Raw genomic sequence first — 22385 nt, 5'->3', positions numbered from 1 at the left:
AAAAAAAGCTATTCTACAGGCTCACAACACATGAGCAAGTTTCGAAAAGTATCACCATGCTATGAGGAACCTTCTCCTGATTCAAAGGGAACAGGAAATAAGCAAATGCGTGCCAAATGCGTGAGTATTTCACTCGCATTTGCCCCTAATAGACACTAAAGCTCCTGTATCAATGTTGTGCACATGTCAACAAAACAACATCAAAAGGGCATCGTTACCTTCAATTCAATATACGTGCTAATTTAGCCTTAACACTTGGTGTAAATGCTAGTAACAATAGCACCAATGCTAGCGAGCTAAGGCAACGTCCATCCTTTCTCCAGAAAACGCCAATATTCCATTCGCGATGACCAAAATTTGAAAATGAGCTCTTAACCTCGCCAATCTGATCAAAACAACGGACAGTGCCGTATTTTCAGAGAAAACAGCGTGGAGAGACCGTGGCTAATACAGAAGCTAATTGTGTGCGCAGGTGAGGCCCTAGCAACCATGCCTAGCAACTGGAGCGATTCCAAAAATGGAAAACAGTGAGGCATTCTTGTATCGATAAAGCGCATTAAAACTAGTATACTCGGCCTGAGCACCATGAAGCGTATTTATTTGATAGGACAAGTATAGTCGTCTAAAGCATCAAATTAGTTTGTTTACCAGATATACCGTATGTTGGTCACTTGTTTTTCTTGAGCACAAATATAACATAATAATGTGTTATTTAGAGGATACTAGAATGCTAAGGTCAAAAGACTAAGGTCAAAAGGCCAAACCTAACCCTATTCCTAAACTTAACCGCAGTACAATTTACAATTTAGGCATTAGACATTACGACTTACAGTAAGCAAGAACAAAAACAACAAGCAGTAAAACTATGCCTAACTCTAAACTTATTCTCAGTAAAACAAATACAAGAATACACGGTCCGCTCCACTGAGCGGTTGGCGTGAGGTCGGCGAGAAAAACAAAAGATGTCGAGTGTGTTTTATGGGGAGATACTAATATTATATATCTGGTATCCTGGTTTCTTTGAGGCACTGCATTATTCTCTCTCATGTGACTTGTTGTATATTGACCAGAGTTCATGTTTATTCTTCTTTCTTGACTCTATGCTAGGCCTTCGTGTTTTTGCTCTACACTATATCTCCACTTTACTTTATTTGGACAGGACAATGCATATTAATGGACGTCACATGGGTGTAAATACACCAGATACAGACAGTCAAACAGTGGAATACATTTACATAACATTACAAGAAATACACCTAAAATAATCATGAATGGTTGCAGCTTTGGTTTTCAAGAAACCATTTTTTCAGATTGTATTTAAAAGAGGGAAATGTAGCACAATCCCTTATACGCAGAGGAAGGCCATTCCGTGCTACACAACTGCGATGCGTTGTCAGATTTCACAGAATGTTTGCCCCCAGGATAGGGACGCTAGAGTTCAAGTGGCTAAACTTCTCACAACTTAAAAAAAAGATCACAAAAGGGTCTTTGGTCTCAACAGTCCCCCCTACACACTCTCAGCCTCACTCTTAACCTTCCATCAACCCCTCCCAACCTCTTCGGCGCCCCATGTGCAGTATTAATAATATTACTAGCAGGGGGGAACAAACGGGGATCCATGGGCTGTCTTCGTGCAGCAATTTAGAGCTTTAAAGAGTGTGGGGGGATGAATGGTGTGCCTGGGGGGATCCCACCGGTCGGTCTGCAGGGGCCAGGTCAGCCTCCCACCACTCTCTTTATTGGCCTCCTCCGATTGGAGTTTTATTAAATCACAAAGTAATTGTTCCTACTGGAAGACACTGAAACACTGCCAGTCGGGCTTAAAACCTATAAAGAGCGAGATTCTAGAGCACCCATGGTTACCGTCGGGTGCCGTTGTTACAATCACACACATTATTGTGGCAATGTATACAACTATGCATAATAATTATTAATAATTACAAGGTGTGGTTTGATATTTTGACTTGCCTTTTGGTGTGCCCTGGGCACGACATGTTTGACAACCACAAGAGTCATGTCAATGCAACAGTTCAAAGGACACTGACTGAAGCTATCGTTGTTACATTTAATTGATTTGTTTAATCAGTCTTGTTGGTGGACAAACTGGACATTGTTTTAAGTTAACCATTACAGCATTTTAAAAACATAAAAAAATTAAAGCTACAGTACAGTGCACATTAGTTACAAATACTGTAAAATACTGAGAAAACACTCACAGCTGTCAGATGCTGATCTCAGCATGTAGAGAATTATGTCATATCTAAATGGAGGGGGGGGGGGGGGGATTATTGTAAACAAGATTTTTTTAAATTGGATTTTACATGTTATTCACAATTTTTTTAACTGTTACATTTCTCTTTTAGCTAGCAACAGTGACATTTTTGTTTATAACTGGATGAAGTGAGACATTAAGTCTGGTCATTGGAAGTGTGCAGTTGTTGAACCGCCAAGACAACACTGCATTGTCCTCCAAAGCTATAGTTCAGTGGCAAAACTGTTTTAAGGTTGATTTATACTTTATTTATAGTGTTGCATGCCTAAAATTGCTGATCTACAAGCTCACAACTGCGACACAGTCACACATTGCAGCTCAGCAGAGGTCTGAATAAGCTTTGTTCTTCATGGTCTGTGGCTAACTCATGCTAGTACTAATATGCCTGGTGCAGTAGAGGTAGGTGTGTAGTAGTCTAATTAGAAAGACTACACAGGCCTTGGGCAGCATAATAGATCCTGTTTGACACAAAGCTCTGGACAATATGTAGGGAAAGAGTTGCTAAGTTTTTTTGGTATTACATTATCAAACAATTAATGCAGAACAAAGTTCGACATAACTTTACTGAATGATGTACAAAAGGTGACCTTTCAAACAGTTAAAAAACAGCAATCATCCCCAAAAGGCATTATTACGAATAATCTTTGGCAGTTAGCAAAGAGCACCATGTCAAGCAATCCATATCTTTATTTAAAAAAGGTTCCAAAAAGTCCCAGCTAAATGTATTATAAAAGAGATTTGTTTTGGTGTAAAAAAAAAAGACTTCAGACTTGTTCTGAATAGTAAAATAATTAAAACAGTAAAATATTTATCGAATTTCCCTTTTTAAAATGATTGTACGATTTGAGCCTTTCAAAATCTTTACAAATTAGTCCTCAGCACTTAACCATTAACCTTAACCTATATTTATACGAGTTGCCCTGTTTCCTATGTTTTTTGAATGACGTGATTCAGGGTGTTTTTTCCTAGCCTGCCTGATCCATTCCTTAAAGAGTTTCACCTCCAGAGCCCGTGCTTCCAGGACGGAGGGTGGGTCGTAGTTGTTGTTGTAGCGGAGGTCCAAGTGGTGGGCTCCGTCAGGGATCACAATGGCCATCAGAGAGTCCGAAAGGTTTCGTGTCACTCCGCCGCTTGACCACGGATCGAGGCCGCCATTACTGAAACAGAAACACCAGCAGATGAGACTGAATATGAGATTACCTACATGTTTATACAGAACAAAAGTAAGATTAACTGTAAGAGTTATCACTGTCACAAATTGATAAGATCGATGGAATGAAAGTGCTAGAGAGGGTGTTGGAAAGGAGAGTGAGGACACAGGTTGAGGTGGATGAGATGCAGTTTGGTTGAAGGTGAATGCGGAGAAGTCATGGTTGGCTGTGCTGGCCTGGGAGTGATACCGTAGTCAGGAGCACGGGCATGTAGAGTACAGGCTTACTCTCTCCTATAACAAATGGGTCCATCGGAGATGCATTGGAGTAAAAGGCAGCCTGCAAGCGGCAATGAGACATGATTCCAGTGCAAGCGGTGCAGGGGAGACATCCCACAAGCAGATGCAGCCAAGCATGTGTGGACATGTTTCTGCTACCTAGGCTAGGGGACATGCTGAACACTGATGGGGGCGTGGACCTAGCAGTGAAGGGTGCAAGGTGGTTGGAAGAAGTTCAGGGAACTCATGCCATTTTTAACATCCAAGGCCCCATCCCTGAAGATGAAAGGGCAAGTGTATCCTGCCTGCGTCAGAAGCTGCATGACATATGGAAGTGAGACATGGGCCCTGAAGGTGGAGCATGAAGAGAATCTTAACAGAGCAGAGATGAGGATGATCAGATGGAGTTGAGGAGGATGTGCCGGCAATCCTCCAGGGCCTGGACATCGAAGATGGTCCCTTTACGTCCAGTGAGCTCTCCAAGGCGAAATCCACAGTGAGGGAGGGCAAGAGTGCTGGGCCAGATGGCATACCCCCAGAGGTCCTAAAGAACTGTGACCTTGATGACCTCACCCTGGAGTTTTGCAACCTGTCACTAATGTACAACAAACAGCCTGAAATATGGTCTCTGTCCAACATCATTCCAGTGCCTAAAGCTGGGGACCTCTCAAAGCCAGACAACTACAGAGGCATCAGCCTGACTTGTATCACTGCAAAGATTTACAACAGAATGATACTAAACAGGATACGGCATGCCATCGACCCTCTCCTGAGAGAGAACCAAAATGGCTTCAGAGAGAGGAGAACTACCGTAGCACAGATCTTGGCACTGAGGAGAATGATTGAGGAGGTGAAGAAGGATAACTTGACTGCTGTACTCTGCTTCATCGACTTCAAAAAGGCGTTTGACTCGATTCACAGAGGCACAATGGTGAAGATCCTTAAGGCCTACGGTGTCCCTCCCAACTTGCTCCGGGCAATAGAGTCCATGTACGCAAGAACAAGGGCCAAGGTGGTGACCCCAGATGGTAACAGCGAGGAGTTTGATATCCGGGCCGGGGTAATGCAGGGGGATACCCTAGCCCCTTTCCTCTTCATCATAGTCCTGGACTATGCGCTCAGGAAAGCCATCAGTGGACGAGAGCAGGATCTTGGCTTCACCCTAACTCCAAGGAGGTCAAGACGACATCCCAAGGTAGTCCTGACAGATCTGGACTATGCGGATGACATCGGCCTGCTCTCCGACAGCGTGGAACAAGCTCAGGAACTCCTGAACAGTGTGGAGCTGGAGTGTGCCAAAGTTGGCCTTAGGCTAAATGCCAAGAAAACTGAGGTCATCACCTACAACATCTCACCGGAACATCCACCTCTCACAACAGCAGGAGGCACGGTGCTGAAGGAAGTCAAGGACTTCAAGTACCTGGGCTCATGGGTCAACTCAACCGAGCAAGATCTGAAAGTGAGGAAGGCACTTGCATGGAGGGCCCTGAATGGCATGAACAATGTTTGGAACTCCAATCTCCCCCGACAAATCAAACTCAGCTTCTTTTACGCAACAGTGGAGTCTGTTCTCCTATACGGCAGTGAATGCTGGACCCTGAAGCCAACCCTGGAGAAGTCCCTTGACGGGTGCTACACCAGAATGCTGCGTGCAGTACTTAACATCAGCAAGACTGTACATGTCACTAACATGACTCTGTATGAGGGACTACCGAGGGTGAGCCAGAAAATAGCAGCCAGGAGAATGAGACTAGCAGGACACTGCCAAAGGCATCAAGAACTGCCAGCCAGCAAACTGGTGCTCTGGGAACCAACACACGGGCATCGATCACGAGGACGCCCCGCGCTAACATACGTGGATGTACTCAAGAGCGATGCAGGAGTGCAAAGTACCAACGAACTGGCCGGATGTATGGAGAACCGAGATGACTGGAAACGACGATGGAGGGCTCGTCTGAGGACGACCTAGAGAGAGAGATGGATGTGTGGTATGTCGCTGAAGGACAGAAAGACCAGTGTAGAGCTGAGAGAGGACGGGAGTGGAGGCCATAGTGGATGTGGTGAGGAGAGGCAGACTGCGATGGTACAGACTACAGACACGTAGTAAGGAAGGAAGAAAACGATAGGTGAAGAAAGTAATGTCATTTAACCCAGTGGCCGGCCTAAGAAGACCTGGCAGGCGACCGTGTTGGCTGACATGAAAGCACTCGACATCGATCAGGAGGTGGCCATGGACCGTTCCCAGTGGAAGAAAGCCATATCGAGAGTCAAGTCCAACCCAGCGGTGCCTGGAAAGCGGACTTTAAACCGATCATTTTCCCAAATAATGGACTTGGAAGAATGTACTCGTCACTAAACCATGCAGAGCACACATCTTTCTAGTTCAGAAAAACTTGTGCCATGTTCCCGTATATCACTGACCTGAAGATTATGTTGCTGTGCGAGGCGATGTCCTTTCCTCCGTAGACGGTGCGTGACCATTCAGCCCGTGGCCGCACTCCAAACATGGTGTGACATTCATCTGAGAAGGCCTGGAAGTTCCAGTCCTGAGGCTCGAACATGTCCTGTATGCCATCGGTGCACATGGGCATCACCATCTCTGTGCACGCCTGGGGAGAACAGACTCCACTTAACATTCATTCTGAAAGGTGAAGCCTGGGTAAGCGCTCTTAAACCGTCTTCATCTGAGGCAGAATAAGACCACACTCCCACTGATATCATGAGGGCTATTTATATATACCGGTACCCAAGAGACCATGTGAAAAACTGCAAAACAAAACAAATATATTTTAACACAATGAATTATAAATGTCATGAATTATTAATGTCCTTGCATCAAATGGCTGCCATCTTCTTAAATGTCCATGAAATGTCCATATTAAACATGAAATATGTCCCTGTAAAAGTTGCATAAAAACACACTAAACACATGATGCAATGAGAACAGGTAACATACCATGTGCGCTTCTGCACAGATTCTTTTAGGAGTAGTTAACCGTTACGTTTGTCACATTTTCAGAAAAATATACAATAATATAAAATATGACAAAATACCCATCTCTGGGACAACTACAGCTTGGTTTAGACTTCATCGTGCAATAGTGTCTCTCGTCAAAATAGTTTTGCTTGTTTTCGATTAGTTCGATTAATAGTTGCATTGATTATATTCTCATGCTGATACCTGGTAATTCCAGCCGAGGATGCCCAGGTTTCCAGTGGCCGTCTGGGAGGTGTTGAGACATGGAGTGTTTCCTGTGTAGTTGTAGTACACTTTGACTGCTAGGGAGATGCCATGCAGAAGCTCGTAGTCAGATACGGTCGACTGGAAACTGAGGTACTTGCAGACCACCTTGGCCATAGGACACAATAAAACAATACACAGCAACAAGGTAAGATTGTGTTCATTGTCAATTGTTCATAGTTTTAACCTACAAAAGTGAATAATAGTACATTTACAGGCTCACAACATATCATTGTAAGCTTGCAGATCAACAAGAGATTGATAAAATTACAAATCTTGGTTAGGTTGGTGAAAACTAATCTCTCAAGACTAGGGCTGTCATGATTACCAATTTAAGTTGACGATTAATTGTCTTACAAATAATTGTGATTGACGATTTAATTAGATTTAATTAGATTTAATTAACGTTGAATATTGGACAACATATGAATAAAACAATTAATTTCAGATTACATTTAAGGCCTCATAATCAAAAACTGCACAGGGGAGACAGACATGAGAAAATAATTAAATATACTAAGAAATTACTGACATATTTAGTAATTACAAAAAGCTTACAACGTGTCACCAAGTGACGTGATGATTATAACAATTATGCAAAAATAATTTAAATTATCTAAAAAACTATGCGTGAGTCGTCCATTGCCAGCCCTTGACCACCTCATTTGTGCAGTGCCAGTTCTGCTTCTAACCCTGAAATAATGCTCAATCTGCGATTCAGAGTGGCTTGTAGTGTTCTACAGTTAAGCTGTCGACTGTCATCGTCGAGGATGGGATTTGAACCAACACCAATCCAGTGGAACCCCCGAGGTCCTTGTGGAGGTCCCAGAGGGTCCTGATATGGTGATATTTAGGAAACAAATACTCAAACTTACACAGAGGACTTTACAGTGTAGATTGGGGCACCAGAGCATAGTGGTCTAATCTAAAGCATATCAAACTGGGGTCCTTGCAATAAAAAAGGTTGAGAATGTAGAATGTTTCACCTGCTGAAGACAGTATACATTTATATAATGCAAAAAAAAGAAAAGGGAAAAAAAAGTGACAGAAAGTCAGAAGAGGTATACTACTTGTAATGCAGCATCAGAGTGAAAAACAGACAAACACAAAGGCAGTTTCCCTTAGATCTGAGCTGTTTACAAGGCTCCTACTGTGGCCCACAGGGTGTTTTTTCTTCTACACAGAAAGTGGTGGTGCCTGATTTGCATCTGCAATTCACTAGAACGAAAAGTAGACCAGACTTAAATGTATTGGTCTAAACTTGGCATCAGGGGAAATATATCCCATCTACACTTATTTTCCTGCATGAAAACACACAAAACAACAATAATACTCAATCTTCAAACATGCAGCGCAAATCCGACGAGGCTTCGTTATCCCCATGTGAAAACTATGTGTTTATATTAAAAGTGACAGTTTCAGCTTGTATTTGTTCGCACTGTAGCTACATGGCCTTGCTTGTCGTTATGGTAGCAGCGACAGAGTTGGCCGCGGCCACACTCTTTGTGAGGCGCAGAAACTGGGCTTGCTTGTTTCGGAGGTTGGAGCTGTGCTGGAGCGGAGTCTGTCACTGGGGCTTTTGTCTAGGGGCCGGGGAGGAGTTGGTGGTCGATGGATGAGGAAAGCCACAGACGTGTCCAACTAAAAGATTTATACCGTGAAAAGGAGAAGAAAAAAGTACAATTGCTCCAAAGCATCTTCTCTCACTACTTTTCAGATAGGATTAAGGCTTAAACATTCATCTATGCCAACAGATTTCTCTCCTCTAAGCCCTCAATACTGCGTTCTCACAGTCACTCACATAATCACATTAGCTTTGTCATTAAAAAAAAGCTCCTCTTTTGCGCCCACTGCCTAAACCGCTTAAACCACCCATAGGGGTCGCATACATTAAATGGGCAGAGCCTCAAAATGGCCATTTAGTGTTCATCTTGCCAAACGTGTTGCACCAAGAGACACCCCACAGCTCAAGGCGTCCACTGGTATATTGTTAAGTCAGTGGCAGATGTATAGAGTGGATGAATTAGCCAGAAAAACAGTCTATGGCGACAGTAAACAGTTTTTGTCGTGATGCTGGATTGTGGGGCACCGCAGAGGGGTGTTCAAGCACTACACTGAGAGTTTAGGGTCAATAGCAGGACTTGGTTTATGCACGTGACGCTGACGCGTCCAGGCGACTGCAAGTACACACACTGCGCCCAAGTCAGATGCTTCTCAAAACAGCCGCTGTACTGTCACAAGTGCCTTTCAAAGAAGAACAAAAGATGTTTGTAATGTTCACAGCAACAATAAAAAGAGTCCACTATTAAAAAAAACAAGTGGAAGACAGCTTAGGTGTGTTCTGTTTGCCAAATTACCGATATATGTAGCCAATAATTTTTTAGTGGACAAATAATTGGCTAATGTTCCTGCCCGAGGAAGTGTTTAGCCAACTGCCGGTTACCACACCATTCAACTGAGCGCTGTGAACCTTTGTTCAATGTCACGATCATGGGTCGCCCCGGGCAAAATGTGCCCACTTCCACTTCGCCATGTGACCAGACTTTAAAGAACACCTCAGAGATCTGAAGGAGTGTGCAAATGAAAGGGCCATTGGCGAGGGAGAAGAAAAGGGCTTGTAGCTGCCTTATCTAAAAAAAAAACTTCAAATCTCGAGGAAACTAGGAATCCTTATGAATATTGATGAGGTTAATTCACGGCTGCTGTAAACAAAAGGGCGGAGGAGCAGAGCAAACACTTGTAGCACACAGTCGCTCTCAATGACACCATCATGTCAATTAAGAAGGGACCGTCATGCTAAGCCAGGCGTTTAAATGAACACAAACAGGAGACAGAAACAGGAATGTTGCAATGTGCATGAGCAGATTTCAGTGGTGGGAAGTACATTTACTCATTGTATTTTACTTTACTTGAGCATTTCCATCTTTCAAAACTTTGTACTTTGTAAAATATTACTCTTTTTACACCACTACAATGATTAGTTAGTTACTAGTTATATAGATTATTTCAAAACATACAATAACCACTTAAAACCTATTTTATTCTTCAAAAATAGCAAATGTAGAAGCTCACAACGCAATGTTGTGCTGAAAGTATATTTTGATGCCAATACCTTGTACTTTTAATTGACATTTTGAACACAAGCATTTTACATTGATACTTTTACTTAAATAAAAGAAAATGGGTGTACTGTACTTCTTTCATCACTATGCTCATGAGCATTTTGACCGCAAATTAAGTTTGAGGAAATGTATCCATTGAAATAAAATGGAAATGAGGAAATTAAAACATTGTATTTGGAGGTATTTGTGCCATATCTTAGGTTTTTTCAAAGTAATTTGTTGTCATGTTTACCTGGATGGGCCAGCGAGGCAGTGGCTGGAGGAAGTTGGCTTTGTACGGGTAGTCCACCATGGCTAAATCCACCCAGGTTTCCTGAAGAAAGGCTTTGAAGTTGACAGAATCCGCCTTCTTCTTGAGGGGGAAGCATAAACTAAATTCTTCTGACAGCCACTGAAGACCACGATCTTTGCAAGAGAACAAAAATGAACTTAAATAACACCAGTAACCTGGTTTCCTTCACAAGTGCTGACATTTTTACTATTGCGCTAATAGAGCCTGCCTGCTTGCTCAGGGGATAAATTTAAACCCTGATGGAGGGGAAAGGAACGGTTTTGAATAACACGCTACGTCAAACAGGGGAAACTCCCTTCTATCAGGTGAAAAGAAGCGGCTTCAGGTCAGTTCGATGCTCTCCCCAGGTTGGCAGAGGGAGTGACCTCACTCTCGCAGCAACTAACTAACTAACACAAATCATGGGATAAAAATGTAATAATAAAATCAAACTGTGCCATCTCTGCCACTAGCAGGCAGGTTGCCTGCCAAAAACTAAGGTTGGCACTACTGCTAGCTAGCTCACAATATTTCACTTAAATATATTGCACTAGATTTCAATTCAGAGCCAGTTAGATTTTCCCAGCAACCACATACCACATTATAGTATTAGTATACTGTCGCTGTCAGGCAGGAACCTTATATCTCCATATCTTATTTATTTATGTTTTGTTATTATACGACAGTGTCCCGCAAAAGTAGATTTTTTTCAAATGTTTGCCTAAAATGATATTATTAACAAGACTCAAGAGCGACTACAGGTTATTATTATTATTATCATTTTCAATGGTTTTAGACATACAAGGTTTCCACCCGGCAGTGATGATATATGGCTACACCCACTTTATTTTGTGATTAGAAATCTCCCCAACAATTCCTTGCATCTGTGTGAGCAGATTTGGGCACACAGTACCATAACATACAGAAGTGGTACAGTACTCGTCTGTGACTCACCGGTGGAGGAGACATTATCAATAGATACCATAACATACAGAAGTGGTACAGTACTCGTCTGTGACTCACCGCTGGAGGAGACATTATCAATAGCCTGCCATGACCGCCTGACATTTACAGCACAGTCGAAGCCGCTCCGGGCGAAGTCTTGTGTTACTATTTTATAGAAGTCTCCGCATGGCACCATACCAGGGAACTGCCAGATCGGAGCAGAGGCGGCCAGGGCTCTGGGAATATAGGAAGAGACAGCTGGGGAGTTGACTTTCCACGTTTATTAGATGTTTTCGTGAAAGACAGCTGCATGCCCTGTCGTTTCAAATAATCTGAACAACATGTAACCCACGTTTTACTGTAAAGTGAGGTCCGGAAGGGGAGTCCAGGGGATCCCCAGCTAAATTACATATTGCATCGAAATAAGTTTAAGCACTCATTCTGGGTGAGTCCCACAACCTGTGGGAGGTGCAAGTCTAGATAGCAGGCATAGACTTCAAAGAGAGAGATAAACCTTCCAGGGAAGGGACTGCACACTCTAGAGAACAAAGACGGAAAACTTACTGCATCATCAACTTATAGCACCTGACGAAGCTCACAGCGAAATGTGGCGTGCTAATAAGTTGTGTGCAAGGCGCAAGTTGGCGAGAGAGAGCGCATTTCTAGTTTGTCATGTTTTGTTTTATGTTGAGGACCACAATGGAAATAGCTCCTGGACTGTATTGTGTATTATCCTTGAAATTAACCACTTCATTTGTTGTTAACCCATTCAAACGAATCTGTGTCACTTAAAAATGTAACAAATTTTAATTTAAAATGTATACTTGTATACTGGTTATTCAAACATTGTTAACATTTATGGAAATCTTTGCCTCTGGGGGTCCCTGGAACAAAATATTTTGAGATGGGGATCGGCAGCCAATACATACATAATTTTGGAGGTCCTTGACATGAAATCGTTTTGAGCTGCACCACTGATATAGCAATAGATAAATCTGTAGAGTCGGCCTCAGGTCTTAATGGGTTACCCAGTCATTTCTTTAAATTCTTGCGTTTTGTAATAAATCATATCAAAGCACCTTACCCTACAACTATATTGGGGTACTTCATTCTCATCCAGGCAGAGAGCATGCCTCCGTAGGACCCTCCCACAGCGATGACGGGGCTGAGTTGAGCTCCAGGCGTGCTGCTCTTCAACGCTTCAATCAGCACCGCAAAGTCCGCCAGGGCCTGCTCCGACGTCAGGTAGTTCAGATGTTTGGTGTCCTGCAAGGAACCACGGCGCACAACAATGCCTGATTTATACTTTTAGTTAGTTGCAGTGGTACTAGAGCGGTGCCTATTGGGCACTGGCCTACTTGGAACAATGCAGGTTGGAAATGCATGCGCAGGGGCACGTTGGCAGAGTCGGTAGTGCTGTCGCCTCACAGCTAGAAGCTACTGGGTTCTATTCCCGGTGGGACGCTGTGGGCGCTGGGTGCGTGTTCTCTCCTCCACGTCATCAGTGCCCATACCCTAGGTGTGGCCTTTCTGTATGGAGTTTGCATGTTCTCCCCGTGTCCCCTAGGGTAGGTACCCACACAAAAAACATGCAGTAATCCTGGTCTCTAAACTACCTCCCCTGGCCAGCCGGGGCACGCGATGGAGGGGAAAGGAACTGGTCGGAATAACGTGTTCCTTCCACGCGCTACTTCCAGCTGGGGAAACTCTCCCCCGTCAGGTGAAAAGGAGCTTGGACTCCTCATGCAAAGAAGGAGGCATGAGGTCAGTCCGCTGCCCCCCCAGGCTGGCAGAGGAAGTGTAGCGCCCAGGATTACATTAGATAATTGAGACTGCAAAGTGAAAAAATCGTGGGATAAAAAAATATTAAAAGAAAGGAAATGCATGCCCCACCCAGTTATTATGTCTGTGTCCCTTTTATGCCCATATATGGAGTTCTTTGTCAGGCATGCCCAAAAATGCAGATGTCAGAACATCTGTGTCCCTTTATTCCTATACTGTATATGGGGTTCTGTGTCAGGCATGGCCAAATATGGAGTGGTGTGATGTCAGAACAGGCCAGGCTACCACATATGGGCCATGGGCAGGGGCCCTATCCAGAGCCCAGGCAGAGGCCTTTTGTGGCCAACGTGGGTCCGACCGACTCCACACCGAGCACTGCAGTGTGGAACGCGTGTGTCAAATAGGAAGTCGTACACACGTACAGACAGAGACGTACGTGGTGTATTACACCGTCAAGTGTATTATTACCATAAATGACAAAACGGCCTGTCAAATGATTGTGTGTATGTTCACGTACGCTGTAAGACTGCTCTCCAAACGGCATGGATTCTCCGTAATAACGATGTTCCGCAAAAACCAGCATGGCACCCAACTCCTCTGCAACGTCCCACATAAAACCCTGGAAACACACAAAGCGTATAGTCAGAATAGACACGTGTGGAATAAAATGCAATGCTTTCACGGCACAATGTTTAAACCACTAAAAGGGATAGTTCACCCCAAAATGACTTGTTTTCTATCAATTACACACCGGCAGTTTCCAGTAGGAGACGCAGCCTATAGAAGTACATGCAGTAACAAATATATCCCCCCTACCGTGTTGTTGCAGAACCAGGTGATGTCCCCTTCCCTACCATGTTGTTGCAGAACCAGGTGATGTCCCCTTCCCTACCATGTTGTTGCAGAACCAGGTGATGTCCCCTACCGTGTTGTTGCAGAACCAGGTGATGTCCCCTACCGTGTTGTTGCAGAACCAGGTGATGTCCCCTTCGTTTCCGGTGTAGAACAGGATGGGAGCTCCTTCCCGATGCCAGTGCTGGTCAGCAACAAGGTATCGCTGCTTGAAAGTGCCGTCCTCCAAGAACCCAAAGTGATCGATCTGGGACAACAGAAAGCCCCGAGGGTGAGCAGTGAGCACTTAATATTTGAAATCTGAACGTTTATGTAGACATTAACTATGTAGCAAGGCGCTCAAAACAGGGGGAAGTTCCACCATGACGCCGCCATGAAATTTTTTACACATTACACAAGACATCAAGGTTAAAAACACAGAAAAACTACAAATACAGAGCATACAACAAAAAAGCATAAAATAATATAAAACCAAAACTGCATTTTTTTATTGCTACTTTTAGAATAGTTGTACTATGTAACTTTTTTAGAGAATAAAATGTACCATTCTGTATGGTAGAGTATGTTAATCAAATGTAACAATACAATTGGGGTCTCTCTGCTCTTCTATTGAGAGTTTGAGACCTTGCTTGAGATTATTTCACTGGTTTGACACGATTTTCAGCTAGGCTCTATTATTATGAGAAATGCGTGGGCCTGTTAGAAATGCAGCACTTGCACAGGAGAACAGGGGTTCACATCTGGGGTAGCACATGAAAGTTACAGAGTGCAGCTTTTAAGTCGAAAATGTGAATACTTATTTTACAACGGAGGGTTTACAGTATGCAAGAGTTACAAGTTTACAAAGTTGCCCAAGAGCACCAGCTCACCCATCTCATTTTCACAGAGAAGACACTTTATTGATCCCGCAGGGGCAATAGTAAATAAAGAAACTGAGTTGCTGCAGCAGCCCAGTGGCAGCATACAAATATAGATTACATTTAAATAGTGTGCACGCTTCTCAGAAAAAATGACAATATTCATAAATTATAAAACCACACATGGGAAAAATACCAAAACATGAATTGTTAATGAAAACGGGCAAAAAAGCTAATTAAGGTTAACGAGACAAAGACAGAATCTTGACTAGCCTATACTTTGGAAGACGATCTAATCCACTTCACAGCACTCCTGAGACCTGGGTGTGATGAGTAGGTACCTGGCCCAGAGCCAAATCTCCGGCAGAGGGAAGCCAAACCCCAGGAGTTGGATACGAGGGGTAATTAGCCTCAATTTGTATAAAACTCTGGAGCCAGTCTAAGAGATGCCACATTAGTTCCACATCAGAAGAGTTCTGAGGTGTCCTTTTGATCCGGCCTCAGGGATTCTTGCCATTTTCAAACGGCACTTGATCCATACTGCTTTGAACAGGGCGGGCATAGAGGAAACAGATACTAGCTCCACAGAGGAGGCTCTGCCCTGCGAGGCTGCTGCGAGCCCCGGAGAACATGTCCAAGCCTTGAAATGGATCCAGCGTTTTAATACAAAATGTTTTTTTGTGGGGCCTTTTTCCCTCCCCTCCTCAGCCCCCTTATTGCTTACTCTCCCTTCACAGGAGGATACAAAAGGGAGCCAGCAATTTTATGAGCCAATGACAGCTAAAAGATTCTGGGGCCTGAATGTGCTCATTCATCCTTCTCCACTTTAGAGCTTTGGCACTGGGTTTAAGTGTGAGGGGGGCATTGGGTGTGGGTGGGGGTACTCGGGGGAGCATAGGGTTTAGAGCAGTGGTTCTTTACTGGTTTTGTTTCGTGGTCCAAATTTGGAATAGTGTGTGGTGGAGTCAAAACCCAGCAAAATGTTAAATAACAATATTCCTCTGTTGAACTGTATTGGCTCTCTGTCCTGACGCAATCAGCATAAGTTGTGACACACTTTTAAGAGCTCCAGGTCCGGTTGAGAAACTCTGGGTTCAAGGCGATTGATCCATTAGCAATATTGATTAGCTGCAAATACATTTCAGCTGTAAAATGCTATTACAGAATGTTATGTTTTGCTACCTTGGGCAAAAACAATGAGTTTAATAACTGTCTATAAAATGTATGTCATTTTGTTAATTAAATACTTTTTTTTAAATGAAAGAATTATTTTCTTTTTTTAACTTTTTAAACTGTTTTAAACCAACCAAACTGCAATTTTAAACGCTTCATTAAACATATCCAATAATAATGGGCCCAACTTGTGAAAACTTTTTATAAAAGTCAGCAGGGAAACGGGCATTTCCCACTCTGAAGACTTGAAGCGGCTAAGCTCTAACAGAGTGATTGGTCTCCAAACTGCAATTTTAACATAGAAGTTACACTACCGTACCATTAATAGGCTATGCACAGTATCGTATATTAGCCACTATACCACAATATCAGAATGTGCATCACAACATCTTAGACTGGTTTCATAATTTGAATAATGAATAATATCATATAGCCTGCTATATAGTGCCTCCTTGTGGCCATTGCAGGTATAACATGAATCATGGTTTACAAACTAAAATAAAATCCACAGCACATCTGCTGTAGCCTGTTATACTGCATCCATGCTACAACCTATTAAGTCCTATGGGAAACAAGCAAAGATCAAAACATAGTAAACTATAGCAATGTTTCTCAAAGATGTCCATGTCAAATTGATAGCCACAGAACCCCATTTGAAAAGATTTTGTGGCACCATGACAGAAGATGTGTTAACATTTGTCAAGATTTTTTGGAAATCGCCAAAATAGAATAGATGGAAAGTAAAATAGGTGAGTTTTTAAAGTGTTCCCCGTTTTGCTGGGGAGTAGGACCCCCTGGAACGCCCTCAAGGACCCCTGGGGGGTCCCAGACCACACTTTGAGAGCCAGTGAACTATCTATAGGACAGTTTGCCAAAAGGATGCAAAAGCTAAACTTCCATTCATTGTCTGGAAGCAATCAAGAGGATTTCCTCTGAACTACTGTTAAATCACTTGTACTCACACGCAGCCTAGACCACAGAATCTGTGACAACAACCAGAGTCAGAGATTTTCTATTCTGAAGGGTTTTAATTTCTTCTTTCGTTTATTTATTTATTGTTTTAAGCCTTCCATTTTCACACATTTTGATTTACTTTTAATGGGATGCACAGTATGTAAGCAACTCGACACAACAATTATATCTCTGTGCAATCTTTTTTGGCCAATACATCAAATTCCATGATATGAAAATCCATCTGTTAAAACAGCAAATCAATGTTCATGAAAAATACAGTAGTCGATCTACAGCTCGTAATGTTGCGAGCTTGTGGATCGGATATTTTATAAATAGCAAATATATTTGCAAAAAAAGCATACCAAGCACAGTTGCAACTATGGTCGGTTTGAGACTGTTTAAAAGAAAACAAATCACACCCTTGTGAAGTGAGTGGTTGAGAAATGACAGAGTTACCGTGTACTGTACCGTCACTGTACTGTCACACCCGAAATCATCACATATACAGTTAATATGTGCGTGTGTTTGTGTGTGTGTTAGGTTGCGCACAGGTGGTGAAAAACAACCGTGTTGTTTTCGTGCTCAGACCCAGGCAGCCAGCCAGCCACCCACACACATAGCTCTGTAAGGGAGTGGTGTAAGTGAGTGGTTGCACCACTCAAAAACAAGGCTGTTTTAATGAGCTTGGGTCAAACACCCAGACAAGACAATGGCCATATGGGAAGGAAGACAAGGAAATAGCAGTATAAATCTTCTTGACATCTTGCCAGACTAGACAGGATAGTGTGGGTGGGATATGGTGACCAAAAACTGGACAAATACATGAACATTTACAGGTCATCAATAATATTTAAACATAATAATATGTATAAAAATAATACTAAAGTAACCAGTAAGCACATCTGCACAGACAGCACTTCTGCACTATGGGAAAATATATCATGTGTTTTCAAAAAGTCTTTCTGTGCTCAGACAGTCCTCTCGTTAAATTGGTAAAAATATGTTCTACATGCAAGGAAACATTAGGGCGAGTCGTGCATCACAAGCTGCGCCAAAAACATTACCGACCTCTCATCATGTGGGGTTTGGAAAATCATATTTCCAGATGGAACATTGTAAAACATCATCACAACAGAATACTGACCTCATGTGATCACTAATGTTCTCATTGTGGACCAAAGCAAAAAAAAGCTCTGGAAATCCTTGTGAGAGATATGTGTATGTTCATTCAGGTAATGTATACATTTTTGTCAATAAAAACATCAATGAAAAAGAAAATGTGAAGAGTATTATTAGTTGTGATTGGTTTGTGGCAAGGAAGATTACCACTATTTTTGGCATATAGTTTGCAGCAAAAATAGGGGTTATCCTATAGCAGAGAGGTCACTGGTTCAACCCCCTTGAGGAGGAGACTGAACCCCTACCTGCTTCCCCAATCCCCATGGTAACTTGATCTGGATTAGTGTGTCACTTCAATGTGTTTGTTATGTAGGCTAACATGCAGTGCGTGATAGCAAGTGCAACATGTGATTGATTGCTTCAACATGTACAGCATAATGTTCAGGCTATAGCCCACTGCAACAAGAGCTCAGTCACTTTGATGCAATGCAACATAAATATATTATTTATCTCACCCAGTCATACGGTAGGTTTTGTTTACTGTTTGTAACCTCTGGTAATTTATTGTTTCCTGTATGTTTCATTGACTAGCCCGACCAAGCCGTAGAAAACAAGTTTAACTAGATAAAGTGCCCCTCTGGGCACAGGTCTCCACCAGGGCAGGTCAGGTTGTGGCCTCCTGGTGGCGCTATAATAGGCCAATGTGAAAAGGGTGCCATTTCTTCTTATGCCTTGGATGGCAATAGGGAATGCAAGGATGATTTGAGGAATTTTGTTCCAAAAATGTGTTTTGCAAAAATCCACCTGTTGATGGCACTATAACAGGCCCACGTGAAAAGGGTGGGATATATTCCTCAGCCTAGTAGGAAAGTCTGTGGAAGATTTCACATAAATTGTACGCTGCGTTCATGATTTGAGGCTTTTTGTTCAAAACGGGCCAATCCTGCAAACTTCGAAAGCCAATGTTAGCCAATTAGGATGGAATATGAAATATCGCACAGATCCGTCTTGGACACATGACTATAGAGATACTGTGTAATGATTTGTGGGATTTTTGGACAGAATCTCGAGGAGTAATAACAAAAGTCGGCCTCCTGGTGGCGCTATAACTTTGGGGCAGAGGTTCATCGTTTGACATCGACTAGGTTAACGGTGCCGTGCACACACGGACGGAGTGCAAAACATACTCTCTCCCGCATGCCTCTGGCCTGGTGGAGACAATAATCACTGGGTCAGGAAATGTGGGTTGCAAAATGATTTCACAGGTGTTGAACAAAGAGCAATTATAATTATTATAATTGGTTATTAACTTCCCCCCTGTGTCGCTACTTCAAACTCACGCCATCTGGATACGGAACCTTGAAGTGGGAAAAGGTTTATTTTAGCAGGAATTTTAAATTGTCCCCTCAGCCACTGCAGCATTAAACAAACTGTCTCACCGGGGAAAATAAAGACTATAATAAAACATATAGGCCTACATTTACACCCCAGGATGGAGCCAGCTGGATTTAGTTATAAGACAGTGTATGACAGTCTTGTGAGTGCATGAGTCAAGGACAACCATGCACTGTTGCCTCGTGACTATATGAGTCAAGTCCACATGTCACTGCCAGTGCCAAGTTAACACAATAAACAATAACTCAGGACATCACAGAAGTAATCTACTAATCTTATACGAAAACTGCTGAAAGAAAGTAGTCTCTACCCCCGAGGGTCTGTGTTTTCAAACTCACTGGACCCTGGAGATCTTTTTAGGCAGACAGCCAGAAAGAATGATGTTGCTGAAAAGGAACTGAACCAGTTGCCTGATGAGATGGATTTCCCGTCACTACAGGAAGCCTATTGTCAACAAGCGGTACAAACTGTGAAAGGGTTTATGTACATTGAAAATTAAAGAAAGAGCAAGTGGTTCGGTTATTGTTAGAGCATCACAAACAGACCAGCTCATAAAAAAGTAGGCAAACAACAGGGGATATTGAAAGAATGGAAACGAAAGCACATGTCAGTTTACAGCCGTTAACAAAACATTCTGGCAATTGTGCAGTCAAGGTGGATGAAGTTTATAAACTCACCTTTTGGTCAAAGTAATGTGTTTCATAGCTGATGGTGGTGTTCCTCTGGGTTGAGTGGTGGTGGTGGTGTTGGTGTAGATTCGCTGCACGCCGGGTGAACAGTTGTGATTTAAGAGCAAACACGTGGACGCGGTTGAGACACAATAACATTAAAATGCCCACGAGGACTCTTTCCAAACACACAACAGTAGGCCTACCACTAAATAATGCACACTTCATCTCTGCTGCCGCTGTAGTAACAATGTTATTACTGAAGGTGCAACGGGCATGTTTTCCCCGAACTGGCTGCAGACTGCAGTGCAGAGTAGTACAGTAGACTAGAGTCTACTACTAACTAGACAGACAGACAGAAGGAAAGAGGAAGCCCCTGTGTTTACTTCGTCGTGCGTTCGTGTCGCTCGCTTAAAAAATAGCCGATGATCTGCAAGCTCACATCATGTCACGTCCACGACACGCTGTGAGTTTGCAGATCGGCTATTTTCCCGAGACGGAAACTATGAAATGAGGCAGACGCCAGACGCGCTTGTCAGCAAAACTAAAGAGGCGTGTCTGTCAAGTAAGTATAGATCTGTACACGACTCACGAGCAGTGTGCATTTTAACGTCATTATGCATGGCAAATTGGCAATCCTCCGTGTGTTTTATTTGTAACCCGCGTATGCACCGTATCAGGATGATGACCCGGGTCGCTTGGATGGATTATTTTGGAACAGACAGTCAGAATCAGAGCATTCAGACATGTGGCAGATGGGAGAGGATTTGTAAACAGTCTCGCAAAGGACGACGGAACCTGGGGTGGAGTGCCTTTAAAAATAAAAAAATAAATCACCACCCTCTGGGCTATGGGGTGGTCTCTCGCCCCTCCACCTCATTGGCGCCTCATAACCTGTTTTCTTTGTGTAAAGAATAAAGATTCATATCATTGATATCAAAGCCACATTTTTGGCATGTTCACGATTTTATTTATTTAGTCATGCAACTTATCTGAAGTTATCTCCCTGATCAGCTGACATGATTTTCCTCATCTACCTACCTGTATTATCTTTAGATCGGTGGTTCTCAAAAGTGGGGTCTGGGGTACTCCAAGGGTCCTTCAGGGGGTTCCGGGGGTCCCCTCCAAAATGATCAAAATCAGTTCAACCACTTTAACACTATTATGGGCTACATTATATTTACAAGATCAGAAGCTCTGTACGCGTGTACAGTGTGCTGTGGATTTTTTAACTATTAGGGCTGTATTTTAATGACGTCGTGCGTGTGCATAAAGCTCATTTGAATTGCATGTGGGCCCGGGGGCGACCGTGCGGGCGGTGTCTGATTGATTGATTGATTGATTGATTGATTGAAATATTTATTAACAGTTTGTAGAATTACAGTACATTTCAAGCACAAACTCAATACAGAGACTGTTAACTGTGATAAGTGGACGACCCAATTAAGCATTACACTTGTTTACAACAGGGTCCACATTGTTCAATTCATCAAAACATATAGAGACATACAAATAGACACTTCTATGTAGTTAAAGAACAGAACAGGAATTCATCATAATAGCAAAAAGGGAAAAGATACATATACAGTGAGGGGGAAAAAGGGGGGGGGGGAGGATTCAGATTTTACAGAGGCCAGTTTCGAATTGCAGTAGGTGCCCTTTGAGAGCGGTTTTGAAGGAGTCAAGGGATTCACATGTCTTAATGACTGTTGGTAGGGCGTTCCACATTTTGGTGGCATAGGAGCGAAAATAATTTAGTCCCTTGTTTGTGCCGAATCTGGGTTGTACATGGTTTGTTGCACTACCTCTGGTGTTGTGGGTGTGGACTTCGTTTACATTAAGGAAGTATTTAGACAGGTACATGGGTATCTTAGTGGTGTATCGAATCTTGTGGACCAGACCCATTGCAAGATGCTGTACTCTGTCGTCGACCCTAAGCCATCCCAGCCTGTCAAAGTGGGCAGGGGTGAGGTGGGTTCGGGGGGTGAGGCCAAGTAGGAGCCTGACCAGTTTGTTTTGGGAGGTCTGGAGCCTTGTTTTAAGGGCCTTTGAGGTGCTGTGGTACCAAGAGGTGGATGCATAGTCAAAGAAACCTTGTACGAGGGCTCCTGTTAAGGTCTTCAATGTGTTTTTGTTGACCAGTGAGGAGATCCTGTAAAGGAATCTTGTTCTTTGATTGACTTTTTTGATTACGTTGGTGGCCATTTTATCACCGGAAAGATTGGCCTCCAGGATGGAACCTAGTTAGGTAATTTCATCTTTTCGTGTGATAATGTTGTCACCCACTCTAACCAAGAAGCCATCT

At 43.0% G+C, this 22385-nt stretch overlaps 1 protein-coding gene across 2 annotated transcripts; it reads right to left on the bottom strand.

The window, feature by feature from the left end:
* Positions 1-2045: 2045 nt before the first annotated feature.
* Positions 2046-20437, bottom strand: prcp (prolylcarboxypeptidase (angiotensinase C)). Of its 2 annotated transcripts, XM_080773154.1 has the most exons (9): positions 20090-20437; positions 14021-14161; positions 13580-13681; positions 12365-12546; positions 11359-11516; positions 10297-10469; positions 6883-7050; positions 6123-6310; positions 2046-3429 (listed from the first exon to the last, which is right to left on the bottom strand). In XM_080773154.1, exons 1-9 carry the CDS (start codon positions 20306-20308, stop codon positions 3168-3170), a joined length of 1593 nt encoding a protein of 530 aa, XP_080629280.1. In that variant the 5' UTR covers positions 20309-20437; the 3' UTR covers positions 2046-3167. The 2 variants fall into 2 exon arrangements, with proteins under 2 accessions (XP_080629280.1, XP_080629281.1); XM_080773155.1 differs by lacking the exons at positions 14021-14161; positions 20090-20437 and adding an exon at positions 13879-13902.
* Positions 20438-22385: the final 1948 nt, after the last annotated feature.

The sequence above is a fragment of the Protomyctophum bolini genome, assembly GCF_963924005.1.
Source record: "Protomyctophum bolini genome assembly, chromosome: 9".
Lineage (NCBI taxonomy): Eukaryota > Metazoa > Chordata > Actinopteri > Myctophiformes > Myctophidae > Protomyctophum > Protomyctophum bolini.
This window is presented reverse-complemented; position numbering and strand designations above follow the sequence as displayed.